This window comes from Carassius auratus, chromosome 49, assembly GCF_003368295.1.
Source record: "Carassius auratus strain Wakin chromosome 49, ASM336829v1, whole genome shotgun sequence".
Classification (NCBI taxonomy): domain Eukaryota; kingdom Metazoa; phylum Chordata; class Actinopteri; order Cypriniformes; family Cyprinidae; genus Carassius; species Carassius auratus.
The window spans coordinates 2,382,988-2,406,462 of record NC_039291.1 but is presented as its reverse complement, the minus strand read 5'-3'; the positions used below and the strand labels follow the sequence as shown (position 1 = coordinate 2,406,462).

Genomic DNA, 23,475 nt, shown 5'->3' with positions numbered 1-23,475 from the left:
GTGGGTGTGCAGGTGTCTACAATAGTCTTTTAGAACCAGCATTACCAATTAGATTTAGTCATCAAGCTTAATCAGAAAAAAAAAAAAAAAATTAAAAAACACAAATTTTATCCAACTTTTATGGTATCAAAATATATATACTATATATATATATATATATATAGTAATAATATAGTAAGTATTAAATAAATAATATAAAAATATAAACAAAAACAAAAATAAAAATATAAAATAATAATGATAAAGGTAGAAAATAAAAATAAGTAAAATATTATTCACAACATTCACAAATGTTTACAGAAGAAGCAGGAACCCAGTGTGCCTGTAGCTTGCTCTATTTCAGTTTTATCATGTGATAGAAAGACTAAGGCATTCTCAAGCCGAAGGGCAAACTTATCTAATCTGCAGCCTATTATGCATCAAACTAAGATTGATGTAAAGACACAAAGCACTGCCATCAAGTTAGCATTTTAAACATTCGCTCACTAAAAAATATAATTTCTAATCAATTACTTTATAACCACTGACAATCTGGATTTTTTTGTTTCTAAACGAAACTGTTAGGAGAGGTGGAGGTGTACAGGTAACTGCTCTATTTAAAGATGTCTATCAATGCAAGCAAGTGTCATTTGGTCAGTACTTGTCTTTTGAATATATAAGGCCTCCAAAATACTCTCCAGCCTTTGTTGAAGAGGTCACAGAAATGTTATCAATGATTTCCTCAGAGTTTGACTGTTTTGCTATTGCAGTGGATTTTAATATTCACATAGATAATGCAGAAAACAAAACTACAAAAGAAATGATAACGGTTTTAAACACTTTTTAACTGTTTAGAACAAATTGCATATCACAGCTATGCTGATGATACCCAGATTTACCTAGCCTTATCTCCAAATGACTACAGCCCCGTTGACTCCCTCTGCCAATGTATTGGTGAAATGAATAGTTGGATGTGCCAGAACTTTCTTCAGTTAAACAAGGAAACAAAGATGAAGTTTTTAAGGTGAATGCATACCTTGACTCTAGGGGTCAAATAACCAAAAATCAAGTCAGGAATCTTGTGTGTGATTCTGGAGACAGACCTTAGTTTCAGCAGTCATGTCAAATCAGTAACTAAATCAGCATGCTATCATCTCAAAAACATTGCAAGAATTAGATGTTTTGTTTCCAGCCAAGACTTAGAGAAACTTGTTCATGCCTTTATCACCAGCAGGGTGGACTACTGTAATGGGCTCCTTACCGGCCTTCACAAAAAGACCATTAGACAGCTGCAGCTAATCCAGAACGCTGCTGCCAGGATTCTGACTAGAACCAGAAAACCTGAGCATATCACACCTCAGGTCCTTACACTGTCCTCAGGTCCTTACACTGGCTTCCAGTTACATTTAGGATTGATTATAAAGTACTTTTACTCATTTATAAATCACTCAATGAACTAGGACCAAAATATATTACATACAGATATGCTCACAGAATATAAACCTAACAGAGCACTCAGATCATTAGGATTGAGTCAGTTAGAAATACCAAGTGTTCACACAAAACAAGGGGAGTCTGCCTTTAGTTACTATGCTGCCCGCAGTTGGAATCAGCTTCCAGAAGAGATCAGATGTGCTAATACACTAGTCACATTTAAATCTAGACTCAAAACTCACCTGTTTAGCTGTGCATTTATTGAATGAGCACTGTGTGATGTCCAAACCAATTGCACTGTATTTTATGTAAAATAATTTTCTATTTTTAACTTTACATTCATTATATGTCCATTTTTAAATAATTTCCAAAGTTTTAAAATTGCTTGTTTTATATTCATGTTAAGCACTTTGAATTACCATTGTGTACGAAATGTGCTATAAATAAACTTGCCTTGCCTATTAAAATATGTAAAAAAATAAAATAATTTTATATATATATATATATATATATATATATATATATATATATATATATATATATATATGTTCAAATAATATTAGCATTTGCCCTCAATCACACCCAGCGAATGGAAAAGAGAAAGGAAAGAAAGACAGGAGTGAATAATGACAATATTTTCACTTTTAGGTGCACAGAATTGCTTTTTTAAATTATATCCTTTCCTTATTTTTCGACTCATTTTATATCTGCTATTATACTTTGCTAAAACAAAAAAAAAGGCACAGCACAGTTATGCTTTACAAATGCCATGCCATGAGTTTTTCCAAGTGAGTAACGAGTCCAGACCTGTTTTTCATTCTGTAAGAAAAAATGTTTGCTGACCTTCCTGTAATTGGTGATTCTTCGACTGATGTGCTCCAGTCTCTCGCCGCACATGGCACTGAATCTGGTCTGCAGGTCCTCAGAGATGAGCTCTGTGCTGGAGTTCACTCGACTACAAGTCTGCACCAACTGCTCATCGTTCCTGGCCAAAGCTTCTAAAATCTGACAAAACACACAAAGAGAGACACAGAGAATGAGTTTTGTCAGGGAAAAAAAAGGTCTTTGGTCATATACCAGATGTGCTTTTCAGCATTCCTCTGTCAGTAATACAGTTAAAGTGAGCAAAAAAGAGTTTGAAACGTGCATTTCCCAAAACAGGGAAATGGTCCCTTGAGGTTGTTGCAGGGGTGTGCTGCATCCAACCAATATTTTCTTAATAGTTGTATGACTGTAAAAACAAGAATAGATGTGACGCATTATAGGAGTGTTTTATACAGTTATGGCCATTCATGTTCCAACACAATAAGCAGTAACCACGAGTTCCCAGTTCATTCTTTAAAAAAAAGCAACACATGCCCTCAGCACAAGATAAATAGTTTATGTATGTATGTATTTATTTATTCATCAATTTTTTTGCAGTTGCCATGTTACTTTACACAATCAGGGGTGATTTTATTTACAATCAGTGAAAAAAAAAAGTTCGTTTTAATGAGTTTTTATTATTCACAAAATGTACTGAATTCATGGAATTTGAATTTTAAAATAAAATTTATGAAACGTTTAAAAATTAAAAATGCCATAAACGTATTTTGAAAATCTGTAAAATGTTATTTAAATCCAAAACTGAATTTATAAAAAAGAAATCCTAATTAAAAATAATGTTTTTTTCTCTAAATAAATTAATTAAATACAAAATTAAATATCTGAAATGAATTACAAAAAAAAAATAATAATAATAATAATATAAGTATTTAATGAGTATATAATATAATTATGATTTACTGGCAAATACCACGTTTACCGCTGTCTTTGCAAGAACAGTAGGGCAACAAAAAATAAATGTTACATACATGGTGGTAGAATTATTTTCTCAAAAGAGAGAGCAGCCTTTGCCTGTGAGACTGTGGAGGAAAGGTTAAATTTAAGAGCACACTGTGACCATAACAATTGCATGTAATCTGCCTAACAGCACTGAAATATGAAAAATCATCTGAAGGGAGTTTTCTCAGAGGAAGTGCAGACCTACCCAAGCAGATGTTTGTAATAAGGCTGAAATTGCTGGCAGTTAAGGGAATTAAAAACAAAAGATTCTTAATACGTAGAACATGTCAATACATCAGAGTCCCGTTAGCGTGCGTTTCTGAGACGTCACTATCAAGCTGCGACGCCTCCACTGCTTGGCAACAGAACAACGAACAGTCTTTCCTGACAGCTGTTGGTTCATAAATGCAGATTGTAAATCAAAGAGAATCCATTTTTAGGGAAATGAAATATGGCATACATTTGTAAATAAGCGTGATAAAAAGCTATTGAGAGCAGCTGAGATCACACACTGCAGGATGCTGCATGCAATGCTAAACATATTCAAGCAAACATTAATAATCAACAACAGATATCACACTTTACATAACCATATCTCTTTCTCTCACACTCTCTTGCTGACGCTACAAAATGAGACACGAAACCAGCAACACTCACAAAACTTGGCGGACTAAATACAAAAACATCCACCAACCACAATCAAGAATTCTGTGTTATTAAACAGGACAATACTTGATTGCCAATTGGATATTACAGTTCAAAAGTTTGGGGTAAGTTATATTAGATATATTTTTGGAAGGGTCGAATGAAAACATTGTCAGAGTCAGTAAAATTCATGTGGAAAAAATTAGCAGAAAAAATAAGTTTATAAGAGGAATAGTTTAGTTGCACCCGAGTCATTTATATCTCTTCCCTTCCATAGTCTCCACACAGTGACAAGCTCTATGATTTAAAGTGTTTATCCTTTTATTCCACAGCAGGGGGTCGTAAAGACCACTTTCATTTGTCACACACACTTCGTTTAAAATACTCTGCTGTCAGCTTCTATCAGTGGTTGTGTGTTACGCATGAACTGTGAAGAGGGCCTTACAAATGTACAAGACAATCCCTGTCGTCTCCTCTGCTTCTTTATGAATTAATTCACTGGTGTGTGTCTGTGGGATGACTCTTGTGATTCTACCTTGGCCGTGAGGTTAAAAAAGCCTTTTGGTTCCACCATTTTCTCCAAGACGTGACACTTCATCCCAGCCGTGCTATCGTACTCGTACATGACGCCGTACTCCAGATACACGTTATCCACCGTCAGGCTGACGTGATCTTTTTTTCCGTCTATTATGGCGATGGTGTTGAACTTGTCCATGACTTCTGTTGAACACACACACCAGTTTGGGTCAATGTTACTAGTCTGAGCAGATCAAAAGCACATAAATAATCCAAAGACAATATTTTAATGGCTGGAGCTCATCTAGAGACCACCAAATCTGCTTCCTGCTTAATAACAAAATACCAAAAATCTTTACATATACAAATGCAAATCTTTAGTGCTATTTTCTAACCCAGACTAACACCACTAAATGAAGCAAATAAGTTCCAATTTATATTTTATTGGGTCAGTTAAGGTTAAGAGCAGTGTTATCTTGCCAGTGAATTTACTGACGAAAAAGCAGAAATGCTAAAAAAATATATTTTAAAATATTAAAGGTATAATGAATGAAAAATGGTGAAGATGTGATAATATGATCATGATAATTTCATTTTTATAGAATTTTACTGTGTTACAGTTTTTCCATCACATTTTCATTATTTCATTGTCAATGAATTTAACAATTTAATTATACACAAAGTAAATTAGATATAGGTTTTTCTTGTGATTTCTACTGAACTAGGACTGTGAATGAAGAGTGAATGAAGGCAAGAATTAAATGAAAATGAAAATGAAAATGAAAATGAAAATTAAATTAAATTAAATTAAATTAAATTAAATTAAATTAAATTAAATTAAATTAAATTAAATTAAATTAAATTAAATTAAATACTGAGCATATTTAATTAAAGAAAATCATTTTAATAAAAAATTAAGAATAAGTCATTACAAAATATTGACTACATTTACAAAAAAATAAAAAATATATGCTGTCAATAAACCATGAGACATGAGTTGTTTCCATGTCCTGCGAATCATGTATGAGGCCACTGATGTGAGACTGTAGAGTTAGTCTCAGAGAACAAAGAAGAAGAGAAAATATCAGACTAGAGTGGGGGAATGAAAAAGTGTGTACTTGTGTGTACAGTATGTGTTTGCACTGGTGTGTGTAACAGCACCTTCAACTTTACACTCAAACACATCTCCCTTCTCCCCTGCGGAGGGCTTCTGATTGGTTCTCTGGTGGTCTTCCTGAGCACTCTCGCTGTTGTTGTACACCCATTTAATGGAGTCTTGCTGCAATAAGGGACAATAGAACACATTTCAGACAAACTTGCTTTCAAAACAAGAATTGCAAGTTAATCACACACCAGCCTTTTCTTGCTTGAAGAATTTCCCCAAAATGGAACCAATGTGGTTTCATCTTTATCCCTAAATGTAGAATGAAAAACAACTTTGCTGAGTATATCAGGGCTTTTATATGTTTTCATATAGTACTGTATATAAGGGCCTTCATATGCCATTATATGTGCCTTTATCTTTATAACAGACTAAAGAACATCCACCCCACCTCTGCTTCTGTCAGCATCTCCCCTACATTTCCCTCCCTCTTGATGGTGGGCCGCAAATCCCTGCTCAGCAGGAGGGTGGGCACCCCCTTTCTTTTTTCCATTACTGATGGAAACCAGAGTCCAGCCAGTGTGCCAACCACAACGTCCTACTTCAGCCTGTGCCAAGCCTGTACTTTATGGCCCTGCAAAACAGGCCTCCCTGGCCCATTCCTTAACCCATATCCCTCACACCCCAGCCAGCTTCCTGGCCTTCTTCCCTGCCCTGTTCTGCAAGAAAAGCCATAACTGGTTTTAATGCTGGTTAATGATCCGGACAGGATCGCGAATGGTTCTGTTATATGCTTTGTAGTGCTTTTATATCCAGATTTACTATTTAGAAAGGTCAGGAGTATAGAGATTTCCATGGAGGGGCTGAGAGATGTTTGTACTCTTACTTGTGTGGGATGCCGGTACTTCCTGCAGGCTGTGACGTGGGCAATGACACTGGCGTGGCTTTCTTTGCTCACATTGATGCCGTTCACTTTAATGATGCACTGACCTGGATGAAGGCCTGCGACTGCGGCAACTGTGCCTTTTATGAAACAGGAGAGATAAGATATAGTTGTCAAAAATTTAAGACAACTAGCATAAAACAGCAGAATGCAAAATGATGGACAATGCTAACTATATTAAGTACCGTATTTTCCGGACTATAAGTTGCACTTTTTTTCATAGTTTGGCTGGTCCTGCGACTTATAGTCAGGTGCGACTTATTTATCAAGATTAATTTGACATGAACCGAGAGAAATGAACCAAGAGAAATGAAACAATAGAAAGCATTACCGTCTCCAGCCGCGAGAGGGCGCTCTATACTGCTCAGTGCTCCTGTAGTCTACAACTGAAAACATAGAGCGCCCTCTCGCGGCTGTAGACGGTAATGCTTTCTCTTGGTTCTAAATAGATGCGACTTATAGTCCAGTGCAACTTTTTTCCTCATCATGACATATTTTTGGACTGATGCGACTTATACTCAGGTGTGACTTATAGTCCGAAAAATACGGTAATCAGAAGCATTCAGTACTGAAAAGTACTGAAGATAAAAACTATTCAATTTACATTATTACAAAAAAATAAAGTTTCACTCAATATTTTTATGTTCTTTATGTTATTAGCATAACAACATGCTCACATCAAACTTCAAATTTTCCTCTGAGGGCTTTTTGTGTACTGTTTAATATTTGTATGTGCTATGCATTGTTATGCTAAGTATGCTGCCGTTAGCTAGCAGCATGCTCCTAATGCATTGATTCACCTGTGCATTTTACTCAATATTTGTATGCGTTGTATTTGTGTTTTTTAGAGTGTTTGCTCATCTGCAATACATCTATAGTACGTTTCCTATCAGACATCTTGCAGACGCACGTGTGCTATCTGGGGTTTGTAGTGTTATGTATGTATTTGTAGAGTGTAAAGTTGTTCCCCAATGTAAGATTGCATACTGGCTAGGGTACTGCTTTAGAAGGAATCTGCCTATGTAGCTGGTAGACAGTGAGATTCACTATTAGAACAGAGCTTTCTGAATTGAATAGATGTTATTGTGCATAAACAATGAGTTAGGGGTAAACATTATTCAACACCATCTCTGAAACACGCAATCTCATAAGTACACCCATAAATAGCTACTTAAATCTATAAGCAGAGCATGAAAAATGGCCCAGATTTTCTCTGTAGTAACAATTTTTTTTTTCATAGTCCATGTCACTTGGCAGGGGCGCCCCTTTCTGCATTACAGCAGGTGATACTATAAACTGTAAAATGACTGGTTAGCAAAGCTTCAGTTAAATCGTGACCTGTTTATCTGAAGTCAATGTGTGGTTCCTAAAAAGTTGTCTGAAGACTAAGCCAGCATTTGAAAGTTCACTGCAGAGGCTAAATATTCATAGTTTTTTGCATAATCTCCTGAACAAGGCCTTAAACTGAATATCTATTTCGGTATCAAGGGTGCACTCCTCTGTAAAAGGTTGCTGTGTTTCTCTAATCACACTTTATGGTCCAAAGTCTTGACTCAGCAAAGGTTTGTTTTTGTTTTGTTTGTTTTTTTTCTGAGCAAATGCTCTCTTACTTTTATAGTCATCCAAACTCAGGCAAAAGCAATTTTAAGAACAAGCAAGCACATTAGGCAGGGTAATAATTAGGTAATAAGGTGTCCCTGAAGGTCAAGTGGTAGAGCATTGTGTTAGCAAGTGCAAGGTTGGGGGTTTGAATCCCAGGGAACACATGTTAGGAGAAAACTGTTAGTTTGAATGCAATGTAAGTCGCTTTGAGTAAAAGCGTCTGCTAAATGCATAAATTTAATATAATAATAATCATAACTCCCCACTGAGCTTATAACAGCAATCACCACAAAGACTTGCTGAAAAGACTTGCTTACGCTAGCATATATGTCCATACTGTACCTTCCACAATTTATTCTAGTTAGTTTGGTTCAAGTTCAAGCAAAGCCTAGCTAAAAGCTTGTTGACGTCACCACAATCTTGCTAGCCAAGATTGTAGACTAGGGGTGCTTCTCAATCAGCTCCCTTGCTCCCGAGTTCGTGAATCAGTATATCGTCTTTTTGACATCTGATAGGAAACGTCCTACAGATGTATTGTCGTAAAATACTAACAAGACATTTTGTCTTCTATCGTGTCATCATATTTATCAAGTTGGCTCATGTTGGTTTATGTTTTGCGCTTCAGAAATGTGACATAATTTCCAGTAAGGGAGCGTAGTGAGCAACAATGTTCCCTAGTTTTTGTGGTGCTTTGTTGGATTTTTCAGGGAGTGAACTATCCAGTGCACTGGAAGGATTTAGCAAAAAATAAATTAAAAAAAATGGCAGACTCCCTGATCCGTGCCCTGACTACTGAACTAGGGAGCTGATTGAGATGCACCCCAGATTTGATAAAGATGCTGTAAGCAATGTTAGCATTCTTGGCTAACTTCTACTACAGTTAGCAAAACACATCACAAACACATTATGTTAGTTATCCAATTACTGCCAGACACGTTAGCCATCAAAAATACTTTAGCCTTTCTAATGTAGCTGGATGACTAGTGATATTTTACTGATTAAGTTGGTTTGAAGTTGTGTCCTTTGTTTTGATGCCCGATGCCAATATCTTAGAGGAGAGGTTAGCTGATGGGCAATATTAATTTGCTTTATATGATACCACACTAATTTAATTTTAAAAGTAGTAAATAACACATGCATAAATGCAATTGAATGTATATGTGTTTTAGATAATATTTCCACAAAGTTTTTTTTTTTTTTTTTATGAATAAATTTAAATAAATTGCACTTGATACAAAAATTAATTTGTAAAACAAACAGATTCATACTTTAGAGGAACTTCTTGATTCTTTTATCATGTAATCTTAACATAGTATTGTTCACAAATAAAGACATTAAAAACCCACAAAAAAAATGAATTCAATTCTTTTACCAGCAGTGTAATCAGTAATCTAGCACGTTTGTGTATACTAGGAATCATAATTTTCAAAGAAAGACCAGGTTCTCAGCAATGTCAAAATAAAAGCGCCACCATCTGACGCTTATCGGCCAGTCTGAAAAATTTAGCGATAACGGAAAAATACCAAATAGCGGCCAAAATAAATTAGCCATGGCAACATATTTTTACATTCTTGCTAACTTCCACATGAATCAGCAAAACCCTTCAAGCCCTTCGGATAAATGGTACCTTTCCAAAAAAAAAAAAAAAAAATCAATCAAATTAATTGCATTCATTCAGAATCAGAATTTTTAAATAACAAATTTTGGATGCAAGTAGCTTCTGTTTGTTGTGAAGTGAGGATTGTCTCTCATTCTCTTCAGAAGTGATAGTGCAAGCTGGATTGTTTTTCTTTTTTCATTCGTCTCTCACCATGTTTGATGAGAATGCACGCTGGATGCACCAGGAAGTGAGAGCTGTGCAGCTTGTTCTCTCTATAGATGTGTATATATATATATATATATATATATATATATATATATATATATATATATATATATATATATATATATATATATATATATATATGTGTGTGTGTGTGTGTGTGTGTGTGAGTGTGTGTGTGTGATGTTCTTCTCAGTCTGGCTCAAGTCAAGTCATGTACCTACAGCTCCAGCTGTGATCCAGCTGAGGTTCAAAAAACATAGTAGGATTTAAAGGGCGCAAGTAACTTCCTTTAGCCCAGCCTAGTTTTTCTCTCTATATTGACTGTTACCTCTGCCAACAGCATGCACCACAGATGGGCCAAACCCCCGGATCTGAAAGCCCAATCCGTCCGCAGAGTCTGGGATCTTCACAGTCCTGTGGAGCAGATAGACACACAGACATCATTTTGTTCATCAAATGCAGCACATTTTCCGGCCTTTGTTTCAAGCATATTGTGTATTCTGAGTTGCAGTTAAATAGGTGATATCTATCAATAAAAGGATGTTTATCTGGCAGGTTCTTTATTTCATTGATATCAGGCTTTATAGACAATCTGTCTGGTGTTATGAATCCTCGGATCACAGAAGATGAGAGGTTTTCTACTCACTCTCTGGGTTTGGTGCTGACCAGTACTCTGAGGGGACGTTTGCTGTGGAAGCACTGTTTTAGGAAGTTTTCCACATCGTGGAATGGTCTCAAGAAGACCAGGTCCCCATTAATAGCAAAGATCTTTTTCCCCACTTCCAGACCACCCATCTGCACGAGATACACACAGGAATATCAAATAACCTCTCAATCTAGATATGTAGTTGTTCCAAAATTCAGTTTACACAAAAATATTAAGCGGCATACTGTAACTGTTTTCAACAGTGATAATAATAAAAATTCAAATCTGCATATTAGCATGATTTCTGAAGGATGGTAATGGCTGCTGAAATTTCAGCTTTGTCATCACGGGAATAAAAATACATATGGAAAATAACTATTTTGAGGTCATATATATGAATATTTACACTCACCTAAAGGATTATTCCCAAAGCACCATACAAATACTGTGTTTGACCCCCTTTCACCTTCAGAACTGCCTTAATTCTACGTGGCATTGATTCAACAAGGTGCTGAAAGCATTATTTAGAAATGTTGGCCCATATTGATAGGATAGCATCTTGCAGTTGATGGAGATTTGTGGGATGCACATCCAGGGCACAAAGATCCCGTTCCACCTCATCCCAAAGATGCTCTATTGGTTTGAGATCTGGTGACTGTGGGGGCCATTTTAGTACAGTGAACTCATTGTCATGTTCAAGAAACCAATTTGAAATGATTCAGGCTTTGTGACACGGTGCATTATCCTGCTGGATGTAGCCATCAGAGGATGGGTACATGGTGTCATAAAGGGATGGACATGGTCAGAAACAATGCTCAGGTAGGCCGTGGCATTTAAACGATGCCCAATTGGCACTAAGGGGCCTAAAGTGTGCCAAGAAAACATCCCCCACACTATTACACCACCAGCCTGCACAGTGGTAACAAGGCATGATGGATCCATGTTCTCATTCTGTTTACACCAAATTCTGACTCTACCATCTGAATGTTGAGACTCATCAGACCAGGCAACATTTTCCCATTCTTCAACTGTCCAATTTTGGTGAGTTTCGTGCAAATTGTAGCCTCTTTTTCTTATTTGTAGTGGAGATGAGTGGTACCCGGTGGGGTCTTCTGCTGTTGTAGCCCATCCGCCTCAAGGTTGTGCATGTTGTGGCTTCACAAACGCTTTGCTGCATACCTCGGTTGTAACGAGTGGTTATTTCAGTCAAAGTTGCTCTTCTATCAGCTTGAATCAGTCGGCCCATTCTTCTCTGACCTCTAGCATCAACAAGGCATTTTCACCCACAGGACTGCCGCATACTGGATGTTTTTCCCTTTTCACACCATTCTTTGTAAACCCTAGAAATTGTTGTGTTTGAAAATCCCAGTAACTGAGCAGATTGTGAAATACTCAGACCGGCCCGTCTGGCACCAACAACCATGCCACCCTCAAAATTGCTTAAATCACCTTTCTTTCCCATTCTGACATTCAGTTTGGAATTTAGGAGATTGCCTTGACCAGGAACACACCCCTGAATGCATTGAAACAACTGCCATGTGATTGTTGAAAACAGAAATTGAACAGGTGTTCCTTATAATCCTTTAGGTGAGTGTGTGTATATATATATATATATATATATATATATATATATATATATATATATATATATATATATATATATATATATATATATATATATATATATATATATCATGTATGTATGTACATGAATGGGTGGCTGAATGCACAGATAAATTTCATTTTCACGGGTGGAGGGTTCAATCCTTTCATCTATATATGCAACTTCCTGCTCTGAGCTTTCAAGTGGATGTAATTCATTCACTCTGTGCTACACTGAATGGATTGGAAACGTCTCTTGACAGCTATAAATATAACCATTCTTCTTTTACAATAAAATGCACAGTCTTCTGTTCCCAGATCATGTTTTTCCTCTGCAATGAGAAACATTTTTGGGCAGCTTTTCCCTTTTCTTCTGTTGCTTCCTCTTCCTCTTTCCCTTTTTCATTCACTTTTCTCTTATTATTAAGGCTCTTTATCTTATTCTCTCTCTCTTGATCACTGTCTTTCAATCAGTTACAAACACGAAAGCCCATTGTGCTATTTTTATGAGACAGCTCTTCATCTCTGTAAGTGCACAGCTGGATTTTATTGCCTATTTTTCACTCTGCTCCACACTGGAAACAGATCCACATGCAATGCATCACCCGTACTGTGATGCACAAGTTACTTGAGGCCTGGGTAGCATCACTCTCTCTATGTCAGAACCGAGTCAGTTTTCTTGACCACATTTACCAGCATTTAATCTAACAGATCAAATATATTAAAGCACAAAAAGGGAACCTCAAGACTGGTGTGATTTGAGGTGTATTTGTGATTTAAGCCCACAAACATTAAATTGGAAAGCAAGTTCAATTGGAGAGTGTTAATTACTAATTAAGGTTTTTAATTGATATTTGAATGCCTAATTGGTCTGCTCAAGCACAAACAAATGAAAAGATTAGCTTGACAACAGGTGTGTAAATGTTCTCATTAAACCCCTCACCACTGTTTTTTTTTTCTTTCTAATTTTACTATGCTTGGAAATACATTGGAGAAACCTATCTTTTATATTCACAATATTGGGTCGTGACCCAAAAACAGTCTGCAGGTATGTTCTGAAAGAGAGCAGGGACAAACTATGCTAAATTATCATACAATAGTTATGAATGCAACTTGAAAAGGCTTTTCAAAGGAGAGAAAACACTTTTCATATGCAAACAAGGTTGCACAACATTTTTAAATATAAGTAGTGGGTTTCAATTTACTCAATTATCTCATGATACAAATGTTACCAGTATCATTAAATTATTAACCATGGATGTGTGTTTGTTTTTGAAACCCTACCAGGTATATGTAGTTACTATTTTATAAAAGCCCAATGAAGCTACTATTTATAATGATTTTAAACAGCTAAACCATTCATTTTTAAGGCTTATTACTTTATTGTATCATTTTAAGGACAGTTTTCTTTTTTGTACAATAAAAATACTGGTAAACAACTCAAGTCACAACTTCATTCCTAAATTAAAATCTGGGTCTTGATGCAAAACTTGTTGGGAACTCAAAAAAATAAAAATAGGATTCCTTTAACAGAAAGGTAACACACGCACCTCAGCATGAGAACCTTTCTCCACTGATTTGACGATGAGAACTCTGTTTCGATCTTCTAACGTGAAGCCATAACCCCCTTCACTTGGCTTTATCTGAAATCAGAGTACACATTTCACAGTTATCATGACTTAGTAGCTTTGCTTTTGTCATGCATAGACATTTTATTACAATTAATATTTTGGAGCTGCTCTTAGAACGTGAACTTCAATCTCTCATGTGCCCAAACTGTCAACCCAGTTGACTTCATGTTTAAGTGTAATGAGAGGCTGGTTTAGAAACAGTCAAGCATAATTACTGGTGAAGACTCTAGAGTCAGCGCTGGCCTGAGTTCAGACCCCCTTTATGTGCCAAAACAGAAAAGCCCCATGCGAGTGGATGAAAACCACATGGGCTCAAGCCAACGTGCGCTATTGTAAGTGCCATCAGCTGTAGGCGATTACAGACGACATCTCTCACCAGCAGCGACTTGGCGATGACATTCTCCACTATTTTAAGATCATGCTTTATGGGCTTGTGTTTGGTGTTGGAACCCTCCATCTCCTCATCAGCAAAGAAACGAAACAGAAGAGGCTCATCCTTAAATTCACTTTTTTCCAAAACTGCAGAAGAGACAAAAACAATATGTTATAGGACGAATTATACCTGATGCTCATTCAGAAATGCTAAATGTCAGCAAGCCTAAAATCAGATAGTTGACGTGAATTTGGTAAATGTACATGTACTGTAGTTTCACATGCTAAACTCTGTCTAAATATAATTCATATATATATATATATATATATATATATATATATATATATATATATATATATATATATATATATATATATATATATATATATATATATATATATATATATATATAATATAAATCATTGAACCTGAAAAAAAGTTGATTGTATATATCCTTTGATTGTATTACACACTGCATACACAGTATGTATTAAATTAAAGAATTAACAAAGAATTAAAAATAAATAAAATAGTATTATTATGATTTGAAATCATCATCATTATTATTATCATTAATATTACATTATTTAATATTCATATACTTTTTTATATTTTTTTAATTATAAAAATTATAATTTTATATTTGATTATATTATTACTATAATCTCATTTTTGTATATAAAAACAACGGTAACACTTTAGGATAGGGTCCAATTCACACCAATAAGTAGTTGCTTATTAGCATGTCTATTTTTAACATATTGGCTGTTTATTAGTGCTTATAAAGTACATATAATGCATGACATCGATAATCCTACCCAATACCCTAAACTTAACAACTACCTTATAAACTATTAAAAGTCATAGTTAATGGTTGGTTAATAGTGAGAATTGGACCCTAAAATAAAGTGTGACCAAAAAAAAACATTATTTGACTACTACTTAATTTAATTTCACTTAACTTATTCATTTCATTAATTTAATTTCACAGAAATGATTAAAGGTATTCTATAACTGACAGAACAAGAAGCAACTTTATAGCAACTAATTTCTTATTATGTTTTGGCTGCAGCCTGTCATGCAGCAGATGAGAATCTAATTGATTTGTAAATTGAAATTGTGAACTACACAGAAGAGGGTAACACAAAAATGTACTGGAATGACAAGAGCCATACAGAGAGTTTCAGAGGGGAAGCCTTTTCTAGGGAAAGTGGGTCCCGTGAAAAGAAACAGTCTGTCACACCGGCAACAAGGGCTTTAAACAGTCCCTTCACTTTTTGTAATATAAAAATACCACCCATGAGAAAAAAGAGGTCCAATGTTCTCTAGACTTCTGTAGGCATTAGATAAAGCTGAATTACCTTTGATTGTCAAATAACCAAGTAAACATCTTAAATGCATGAATGCAATGGTCGTTTACCAGGCCAAAAAAATAAAAGCATAGTCAGTCAAGTTATTACATTCTATAAATTTGTTGGTAGTTTGCCGCATATGAAACTCAATTGCAGGCTGTTGGGAGACTATAAATGAGTCACACAAACATGATCTGGACTTTGGCATCGAGTGCCCTGAAAATGAGACCCGGATCCTGTAAACAAACGCTTGCCATGACAACTAGCCAGTCAAACTTGGATTGTAGAGAAGGTCAAGGCTGTTAGTTAAAGGAATCAATCCAGTTAGAGGAAAAGTTTTGCAATGTGTAATTTAGCCCATACACAACAACAACAAAAAATGCTTTTAATCAAAAAAATGTTCTAAAAACATCAATTTCACACATATCAAACTGAGAAAAATCAACTGTTAACATAGCTATTATCTTATAATTAAGGTTATTAGAGTTATTGATTCAATGTCATAATCAAATCTCACAAAAAGACACCTATAAACCCATTGAACAAATAACAAATAATAATAATAATCAATAAACAAATCATTGAATGATCCATGAATAAATCAGTAAAAATATTAGAACAAATGACTCACTCAAAACACACACACAAATAAATACTTCTCACTCTCTAAAGCCATAGAACTAATCAGTGACTAAATCACTGAATGCACCTAAATCACTAAATGAATCTGAACGAATCTTTTGGGTGAATGGACTCACTAGAAGTCACCGAGATGAATCAAAGATCACTCCTAATAAAATGAATGAAGTTTATTTCCCTTTTCCCATTGGCAAATTGTATTTTTTTACATTGTTGCTGTTGTTTTATAATCTAAATATCACTACGTTTCTATGATTTACGCATAAAACATCCTGGTTGACACTTTTGGGATGAGTTAAGATAAGGCGCGCACACACAAAGACAACTTTGACAGATACAATGTCAAAGAGACAAAAAGAAAAGGTAGAATCAGACAGACACACAGAAACAAAGACAGGAAATAAAAAAAAGAAACAATAACATAAACAGCTACCATACCATGATGCATGAATCCATTGTCACACAGCTCCACCCCCAAGATCAGCGCCTCTTCTCTGTTTCGGCAGTCACCCTTCATAAGTGAAAGAGACAAGTGCCAACCTCTTTGTCTGCTTACAAGTGGTCAAAATGTCACACCCTCATTTGCCTTTGAGCTAAAGAAAACCACATTTAATTCACACAAACACTACTGTGGTCAGGTTACCGAAGTGTGACAACTCTGAAGGGACTCTGGAGGTCACTTGACTGCCTGGCAATAATTTCATAGTCGAACACTACGCTTCATCTCATTGAACACTCATTGAATATGAAAGTTGCCTCTTAATCTCTGAATCACACTTCAAATTTAATCAAAACTTAAATTCTCATGATGACTTGTCTGTTTTTAAGTGCTCAGAATTAGACTATGTGGCTGGACATTAGTTTACTGGAACAGTTCTTCTGCCTCAGCATATTCCGAGATTATCCTGGATTATTTTAGGAAACAGCTACCACTTTTGCTCCATGCTTTCCTCTTGTCTCATTTCCTATGTATGTCAATCTGTCTATAAAACAATATCAATTTCCAGAACAATCATACTCAAATCTTACCTGTGCTATCAGCCAGTCTATCAGTTTGTTGGCCATCACCACCGATTTATATGTTCGTAGATGATAATCCTTATCCCTGCATGGAAAACAAGATACATTTCACTTGAACAGTTCAAAAGAATTCTCCTCTTTACACACATTTCAAGCTAAACTTGAACCTTTTCCCTTACTTGCATTTGGCTGAAAAATTCTTGAGAGAGCTGTTCTGGCTCTTACATCACGACAACCCTTTCCTCTCTATTTTTGTTTCTTCTCTATATTTCCTTTACCGTGAATTTCTTTTATGGCTGCACAGGGGTCATACTAATAATGGACCGAATAAAGACTCTCTGTGCATATTTTGCTCTTGCTGACCATGCTAAGTGGCACAAACAAATCTAAATGAATCAGAACAAATAAAGACACTTGTGACCATATAAAGCCAATTAATGAATCAGTGAACGAACCTGAATTAATCAGAACAAATCTTTTTTCATCCGTTAATAGCTTATTTTTAATGAACTGAGTTAATGATTCAATGTTTCACTCAAAAAAAACTTGTCACCACCTAAATCCATTTAACAAATCAGTAAACAAATCAATGAACAATGAAGTCAACAAAAGTCACTTGTCACAACCTAAAGCCAATGAATGAATCAGTGAATAAATCATTAAACAAATCACCAAAAGACACTAATCACTACCTAAAGCCAATGAATGAATCAGTGAATAAATCCATGAACAAAGCAGTAAATTAATCTAAACAAATCTTTTTTTCAGTTGTGAACTACTTGTTTTAAATGAATTGTTGAGTTAATGATTCAATGGTTAACTAAAATCACACAAAGACACAAGACCTGTTTTTTTTTCTTCTTTTTTTACATATCTTGGTCATCAATTTTGGGATGTATATGACTATATATACACATAAGATATGACTACATGAAAAAAATTTAATACAAGCTCAAACATGGTTGGATTAGCATGCTAACAGCGTGTAAATTACAGGTTTACAAGATTAAACCATTCTGCAAAAGGAAATTCGGTACCGCTTTAGTAAAAAAACATTCAGATGGGTAACCTTGGCCAATGTGTTGCATCTCATGCTGTTTCTTAACACTGGCATTGCATATTTAAGATGGTGTGTCAAGTTAAAAATAGTTTGATTTAAAGAATGCATTTCAAGACCCTATATTCTCTAAACAAACACGGTTCTCCATTCCAGTAGAGGTCAGCAGGTGACTCTCAGCTCGGTTTGGCCCAGGAATGGGTCAAATGGATGCTTTGTGGTTGTTTCCAGACCACAGAAAATGAACTGTACCAAAGATTTTCCCATGAAGCCAAGAGTCTCTTGGGGGACACTTGTTGCGCTAGGTCAGAAAGCTATTGGGCCCACACCCTACAAACTCACACACACTCAACTCCAAACTTAGCAGCTTAAATTCAAAGAATTCGAAAGAGAAACATCCCCATTCCATTTTTACACAACTAAACCCTTTCAGATGACAGGAAATGTGCTCTCAAAGGAATCCTCCCTCACATGCTGTGTGATGATTTCTGTACAATTATATAAGGATTTGTTTTAATCACAGACCACAAGTGTGAGTCTGGACAGGCCTTGCCATGATTTAACCGCTACAGACATAAAGCCAGCCCTATCCTCTGTAGCTGTACTCAAAACTGTCAGCGTGACAAATGAGGGTAAACAGCATTACCACAGGCAGTCATATGCCTGGCAAAAGAGCACTGCAATATGTAGGACAAGTCTGTGCAAAGTCAACCAAACCTTTCAAATCCTTTTCAGTCTCCTGATTTTGAGCATTTGGTCATTTCTAAACACTCTTAGATATTCACTTTCTTTAACTTCTTTCTACTTCTCACTGTTATACATTGTGGCTGGAATGTTAGTCATCCTGGACTTCGGGCGCAGAAGAGCTGTTATATAGTTAGCTGTTAGTAGTGTGTATATATATATATATATATATATATATATATATATATATATATATATATATATATATATATATATATATATATATATATATATATATATATATATATATATACACACACACACACACACACACACACACAGTATATGGGTAAGGTGGGGTGTGAAGCCCTTCCAGAGCCCCTCCAACCAGCAGGAAATACCAAATAATTAAACTAGAGCTGGATTCTCCAATTATAGCTTTTCACAGAAGACATGCTCAGTACAGGGTACAGAAATATGGGGAATGTATGCATTCCTAAGCCCTACTCAGACATAATTGTTTCTCATGGGGATGTCAGTAAAAATGAATTTGCATGGTATCTCGGCGATAAAACTCATGAATTGAGAAGGCGATTTGTTCACAGTGGAGGAGTGGATTCCTATATACATGCTGCAAATGGTCTTTGTGTGGTCAGTCACATGATTGTCAGCTCTAAACAAAATGCCTGTTACTGCTTGGAAAATGTATAAATCATACTAAATTATGCCTTAAATTGTTAAAACCTTTTAGATATCAACTCAGGTTCCCACACAAAATAAGCATTCTTTGCTTGGACAAAAACCTACATTTTTATGCAATTTACTTTACAGAAAATAGCTTGCAACTCTTAAGAATGCATTTATGGGATGGAATATTTCTGGTACAATCCAACAGGCCTTCAACAATGATTGTAGAATTTAGCATAAAATTGGAAAATGAATCCATCTGATAATCTGAAGTCCTTTAGCTTTGTGTTTACATGCAGAATTTAGTGTCCTTTGGTCTGTCAGCTGCCAAAATCTCGCAATGCACCTTTTCCACATTTAGAGCTTCCACTCTGATTACTCAGATAGGAGCATGACACAACATTGTGTACAACTCCACAAACTAAAAATAAGACAGTGTTTACAAGATGATCATGTTAGGTGCGTAAACATACAGTACATAAAAATAGAAATAACTGAACCAATTATGGATAAAAAAAATATATATTTTTTTTCTATCACTTATCAGCCTTCAGTTTTTTTCCTATAGGTGTTATCTTTAGAGTGGAAGGAGAAGCGACGGGGTGCGAACGAACGCACCTGGCAGAGCTGGTGTGACTAGATACAGCTGTAATGAGGTGGAACTGAGCTACTGGCCCCTTACCTGATCACCGGTGTGAATAAACTATGGAGCCGGCAGAACAGCCTCACACCCTGAGGGGAAGAAGGACATTTGTTCTTTTATGCCAAACTTTTCCAAAGCACAGAAAATGACAGAGAAAAACTGGCCATTTAGCAGAGCATGGCCTCTTGAGTTACCTTGGAGATAACATCCTGCATGTCGCTGCGAGGGTGGTATGTGCCGTCATCATAGCGGAACCTATAGAGCACCGGCTCTGGCTTAAACTGGTGCTTGTCTGTAACTGAAATGAGTTCAAGAGTGCGGAGATTAAATACAGACTAGAACAAAATGCTTCCTAATAAGAAGTTTCCACCTACATGTATGCTTACACTATCATTCCAAAGTTTGGGGTAAGTACTATTTCTATTTTTCAATAAGAAATCGATACTTTTTATTTAGCAAGGATTCATTCAATTTATCCAAAGTGACAGTATATACAGTGTTACAAAAGATTTACATTTCAAATAAATTCTGTTCTTTTGAATTTCCTTATCCCAGAATAGATAAAAAGTCTCATGGTTTTCGCAAAAAAAAAATATATATATATTGTTTTCAACATATTTTCCTGAGAAGAAAATCAGCATATTAGAATTATTTTAACTAATGATGCTGACAGAAATAAATTACATTTTCAAATATATTACAGTAGAATATTTTTGATTGTAACACTATTTCACAATATTAGCCTTGGTGTGCAAAAATAAATAAATAATATTATTTCAAATGAAAATATTACTAACTATGAAAGCAATAATACTAGTAAAGTTATTTTACATGCAGTCCCACAAAATAATTACATTGTAGTTTAAAAACTAAACTTGTAGTTTTGTGAATGATTAAAAAAATATTATTTTTATATTTTTTACACAATATATGTAATTTATTTCAATTTATTAAAATAGTAGTTGTAATATATCCACTATCAAAACTGTCCAGCATGAGGGGAGATATGAAGATGAAGCATACAGTAGAGAAGGACCAGCTGGTCATGTGATCTCAGAATGATGCAGCCCGCTTTGTGAAGAATAAAACAGCTTTTATAAGGAAACTGAGAAGACTGGACCAATTTTGTAATTTAAAACATATTTGCCAGAGGTAAAAGTAACTTTATGCACACTTTTTTGCATTTTTCATTAGCACTTCAAATATATACAACATTAATTGACAATGTAATGTAAAGATTTCAAACGTTATGACTCTATTTGGATGAATTCAACATGTAAATGGTGACAGAAATGCTATATAATTAGGCTTATTGAATATCTTTGTTGCTATTATAAAGTTTTACAACAATGGAACTAACAGCTACAAAACCTCTTAAGGACTTTCAGAATCTCTCAGTGGAATTGAGATGCTTTCAGCTCCATGAAAGCACAATTGCAAGTAACACTAACATGCTTATGAAAAGTATTCCTGCTGTTTCTGCCAAATTAATTCATCCTCCTCAGCGAACTTTCAGCAAAGGCTTAAAGATCATTCTCACCAAAGCTGTAAATGAGGGCCCTAATGCTCAAAATTATTTCTACCTGTTAGGAAGCGGTGAAGTGAAAAGTGATTTAGCATAAAGTCCTGGCACAAAGCCAGTCTGTCTCCTTTAAGAAAAAAGGTCTATACGGTGAGCATGCATTAAGCAGAACTGGAACCACCGACCAAACAAATGAAAAAAGAAACAGAAGAAGACCAGCCATTTCCCTCAGTATTAAACAAACAGCAGGGTGTCAAGGGATGAATATTTGTATATAAACATAGACAAAGTTATAAATACCCATCTGCTCTTTAACCCTCCCCGAATTCCTCAGGGCTTGAGAAAATGATGTCAGGGCTCTTGAAATATTAAGAGACAAAGTGTGTCCAATCAGCCATCTGCATTAAACAGATAGTTCACTGTAAAATGAAAATTATGTCATAATTTACTTCCACTCATGTCATTCCAAATCTGTATGACTTTTTTCTTCTTCTTCTGTGGAACACAAAAGACTAAATTTTGAAGATTGTTGGTAACCAAATACTTTGACTTCCTTATTGGGAAAAACACAATAGGGACCCAAAACTATTTGGGTATCAATATTCTTCTTTTGTGTTGCATACAGACTTAAAATGATATGAGGGGGAGTAAATGATGACAGGATTTTATTTTTGGGTGGACTTTGTCTTTAATATATTAATAAAGCTCAAACCGTGATGATAAAAACTCAACTTACTATTTGAGTAAGCAGGCATGAAATGAACTTGGTTGATAATCAGGCACACTGGTTTTGACTGACGACCATCGCCTTTTAGTTCAATATAGTGTATTGCATTTTTTCATAATTATAAGATTAGCATAATAGAAATGATGGCACAGAATGGAAATGGAACTGACCGTGGTGGATGATGCCGTTTTCCAGAAGAGCCTGGCCCAAATAAACCCCTTCCTCAGGATTATTGGTCTCTCCGATCTTCATCAGCCACGACACAAACTCACTAAGAAGAGAGAGACAGAGGAAATAGAAATAATGTGAGGACTTACAAAGAGGGACGGACAAATTATATGTTAAATTAAATTATATATAACAAAATCCATTATAATCTTTCTTTCTTTCTTTCTTTTGCCAGTTAAAGCAAAGACCAGAAACAAACGGAGGTCTTGCCTTTCTCTTTCAGATGAGATCTATCCATCATGGAGGTTGCTGTATAAGACTTTTTGTACTGCTCTTGACAATGTGTTTCATATGTTTTGTGAGTGTTTTAGACTTAACTCACTGTTTTCAGTATTGGAGAAAATGATTATACGATTGGGTTTTACATTTACCAACAGTTTATTTATTCTGGGTTGCAGATATAAAAGGTCTTGGCAGCAACAGTGTACACTTGCCAATTTTTTAATAGGACAAGCTAAACTTGTTATTTGAAAGTCTCATCGGTGTAAAAATTCTGGTGAAAATGTGAATATAGTAACTGTTTAAGTCTTTAGTAGAGTCAAGGGCGGCGATTGAACATACTTATCATCAGCATAATAATAATGTTCTTTATTTTGAATGGAAATGGGGTGTTGGGGGGGGGCGTTGGTGACTGTGCAATTTGGTTTGGTTCAGGCAATTTGGTTTTCACTGGTAATGGTTTAATTATTTTGATGTTTGGTTAGGATTTGTTTTAAACTTGTATTGATTTATATAATTAAAGTGTTTTAAAAGTCAAAAGTCTTTCTTTCTTTCTTTCTTTCCTTCCACTGTCA

General features: G+C 35.4%; 1 protein-coding gene across 1 annotated transcript in view; it reads right to left on the bottom strand.

Moving 5' to 3' along the window:
• Positions 1-23,475, bottom strand: part of LOC113066033 (phosphatidylinositol 3,4,5-trisphosphate-dependent Rac exchanger 2 protein-like) — a 103,721-nt gene that overhangs the window by 35,755 nt on the left and 44,491 nt on the right. Inside the window, exons 11-23 of the mRNA XM_026237612.1 lie at positions 22,624-22,724; positions 20,399-20,502; positions 20,244-20,293; positions 17,143-17,218; positions 16,552-16,624; positions 14,126-14,268; positions 13,669-13,761; positions 10,517-10,665; positions 10,199-10,284; positions 6,387-6,523; positions 5,560-5,677; positions 4,418-4,602; positions 2,257-2,418 (exon numbers count right to left, since the gene is read on the bottom strand). Of these exons, the coding sequence (XP_026093397.1) occupies positions 2,257-2,418; positions 4,418-4,602; positions 5,560-5,677; positions 6,387-6,523; positions 10,199-10,284; positions 10,517-10,665; positions 13,669-13,761; positions 14,126-14,268; positions 16,552-16,624; positions 17,143-17,218; positions 20,244-20,293; positions 20,399-20,502; positions 22,624-22,724 (1,477 nt within the window). The remainder of the gene's footprint in view (positions 1-2,256; positions 2,419-4,417; positions 4,603-5,559; positions 5,678-6,386; positions 6,524-10,198; positions 10,285-10,516; positions 10,666-13,668; positions 13,762-14,125; positions 14,269-16,551; positions 16,625-17,142; positions 17,219-20,243; positions 20,294-20,398; positions 20,503-22,623; positions 22,725-23,475) is intronic.